A 2,982-nucleotide genomic window follows, 5' to 3' on the forward strand; every position below is an offset into this window, starting at 1 on the left:
AGTTCCTCACATCCTGGGATGCTGTGACTGCATCTCTTTGAGTGGCTTTTGAGCTGTCAAATTGCTATCTCTAGTGGTACCTTGGGTGCAAGGGACTGGCAAAACGCGATTTGGAGAGGCTATTTTGCATACCCAGTTTGGAGATATTTAAAGTAAACGGGAAGAAATTTCACTCTGCGAGTGAGAATTTCCACACAGACACAGAATATCCCATAGCAAGGCTTATTTACATGCAGCAAACTGCTCAAACTCCTGCTTGGCAGTCCACAGCGCGACTCCTTCATCCCACAGGGATGAATAAGGTTTAAATAACGCTTATTGATAACAGGAAGCAAGTGGAGAGTCCTCGGTCAGTCAATAATTGTATCTATAGCCTATTGAGACCCTTCTCTCACTTGTAAATGTTTAATTTGCTTTTAGGTGGCGCTTGAAAAGGAAGCGCGTGTACGCGTGAGCCTTCGGAGGATCTTAGAAATAACTGGAGGGTACCAAATTAATACAGAAAATAGAAACCCACCTGTATTTATGGGATAAAGATGAACGTGGCTGTCAAAGAAAAAGCCATCCGTGTTCATTTATGGTTTCTTGAGACTCTCAACCAGCTGCAAACGGGACTGTGGAAAATGCCCAGCTCAACTTTGCGTTGTGTTTCCTCCCGCCAGGTTGCAAAATCAAAGCGCTGCGGGCCAAGACGAACACGTACATCAAGACCCCCGTTCGTGGAGAAGAACCCGTCTTCGTCGTCACGGGTCGGAAAGAGGACGTAGCCATGGCCAAAAGGGAAATCCTCTCCGCCGCCGAGCACTTCTCCATGATCCGAGCGTCGCGTAACAAGAACGGCCCTGCCCTGGGGGGTTTGCCCGGTACCCCCAACCTGCCGGGCCAGACGACGGTGCAAGTCCGGGTGCCTTACCGCGTCGTGGGGTTGGTGGTCGGACCTAAAGGAGCCACGATCAAAAGGATCCAGCAGCAGACCCACACCTACATCGTCACTCCCAGCAGGGATAAGGAGCCAGTCTTCGAAGTCACCGGCATGCCCGAAAACGTGGACCGGGCGCGCGAGGAGATCGAGATGCACATCGCCATGCGGACGGGCAACTACATTGAGCTGAACGAGGAGAACGATTTCCACTACAACGGTACGGACGTCAGCTTCGAAGGGGCCGCTTTGGGATCGGCGTGGTTGGCTTCTAATCCCGTCCCTCCCGGCCGCGCCAGGATGATCTCCAATTACAGGAACGACAGCTCCAGCTCCTTGGGAAGCGGCTCCACCGATTCCTATTTTGGAAGCAATAGGTTGGCTGATTTCAGCCCCACGAGTCCCTTCAGCACGGGCAACTTCTGGTTTGGGGAAACGCTGCCTTCGGTGGGCGCCGAAGACCTCGCGCTCGACTCTCCGGCCTACGACTCGTTACCGACGCCTTCCCAAACCATTTGGACCCCTTTTGAACCCGTCAACCCGCTCTCCGGCTTCGGTAGCGAACCCGTTAGTAACGCCAAGCCTCAACGCCGAGGGAGCCAACCGTCGACTCCTCGCTTGTCGCCCACCTTCCCCGAAAGTTTGGATCACCCGTTGGCTCGGAGGGTGAGGAGCGACCCGCCAAACGGCGGCCACCAAGGCGGCCTTCCCATCTACATCCCCGCTTTCTCCAACGGTACCAACAGTTACTCCTCTTCCAACGGTGGCTCCACCTCCAGCTCGCCCCCCGAATCGCGACGGAAACACGACTGCGTGATTTGCTTCGAGAGCGAAGTCATCGCGGCCCTGGTCCCTTGTGGCCACAACCTCTTCTGCATGGAGTGCGCCAACAAGATCTGCGAGAAGGAGACGCCGGCGTGTCCCGTTTGCCAGACGGCTGTTACTCAGGCAATCCAAATTCACTCTTAATTCACGGAGGTGACGACGGGCGGACTTCTTTTTTTAAAGACTTCCAAGCATGGGTGTATTGGTACCCTGTAGTAAACTTCCTGATGAATTCTGACTCTCGGGCTGTTGGCTTTTTTTTCTTTTTCTTGGGATTAGGCTGAAGTTTGTTGCTGAAAACGGCGCCGTTCTCCAAAGGCTGCTACGGTAACACTAAACCCAGGCGGGCCCCACGCAGCTCGGTGGGAGCGGACGGCGCCGCCGGGAGAAATTTGGAGCAACGACACAACAACAACCAACCAACAACCAAACAAAAGAAACCACCCCACGTTTTTTTACAGGCTTTTCATTTTGTTTGGGCAAGGATCTCGGTGAAATCGAGCGTTGGGACTTGAGCCTCCAAAGGCGGAAGCGCTCGTCTCGCCACCGAGGCTTTGTGGCATTACCGAAATATCAAACACTTCCGATGCTGCCTTCTTAACACTGCCAGTTTTGAAACAAAACAACAACAAAAAAAAACCACAACAGGTTGTTTTTTTTTTGGGGGGGGGGAGAGGAAATGATCTTATTTTTTTCGCTTGGTGCGACAACTTTTATGCCTAATTCTTCATACCTGTTTCCTTTCGGTGTTCTTATCGGTCACTTCTTGAGCTGGATGAGGGTGTTACCGGCAGGTTCAGGTAAGGAATTGGGGGGACTCTCCAGCCTCGCCGTGCTCAGAGGATCAGGGACGTCTCCCATTATTTTTTGTAGGAACTCCTCCCCGCTGCTTTTCCTCGTGGGATGCACAAGAGCGAGGATGCTGACATTCCGTTCCTTAGCCCTTCTTCCAAAAACAAACAAAAAAAAAATCACCTGGTTTGTTTTTTTTAGAATTACGAGCTCAAAATGTGAAACGTTTTGACGTTCGATCCGTATCTTGCACATAGATAAAGAGTTGGTGTTTTTATTTTTTAGTAAGGAAAAAATCCAAGGCTGGGGTGGGGGGAGTGGCGTGCGTGCCCTTGCGTCCCTCACGACTTCGTTGCAAAACCCTCGCAGAGTCGTTGAGGTTGGAAAAGACCTCTGAGATCATCCACTCCAACCTCAACCTCAACCCAACCCCACCGTGGCCACTA

General features: G+C 52.1%; 1 protein-coding gene across 1 annotated transcript; it reads left to right on the top strand.

The window, feature by feature from the left end:
* Window positions 1-662: 662 nt before the first annotated feature.
* On the top strand, window positions 663-1,888 carry MEX3C (mex-3 RNA binding family member C; the record flags this gene model as incomplete). The annotated part of the gene is made up of 1 exon (XM_010185326.1): window positions 663-1,888. A coding segment is annotated over one exon (1,226 nt), but the record flags the coding sequence as incomplete, so codon positions are not given.
* Window positions 1,889-2,982: the final 1,094 nt, after the last annotated feature.

Source organism: Mesitornis unicolor, unplaced genomic scaffold (genome assembly GCF_000695765.1).
Source record: "Mesitornis unicolor isolate BGI_N332 unplaced genomic scaffold, ASM69576v1 scaffold47925, whole genome shotgun sequence".
NCBI lineage: Eukaryota > Metazoa > Chordata > Aves > Mesitornithiformes > Mesitornithidae > Mesitornis > Mesitornis unicolor.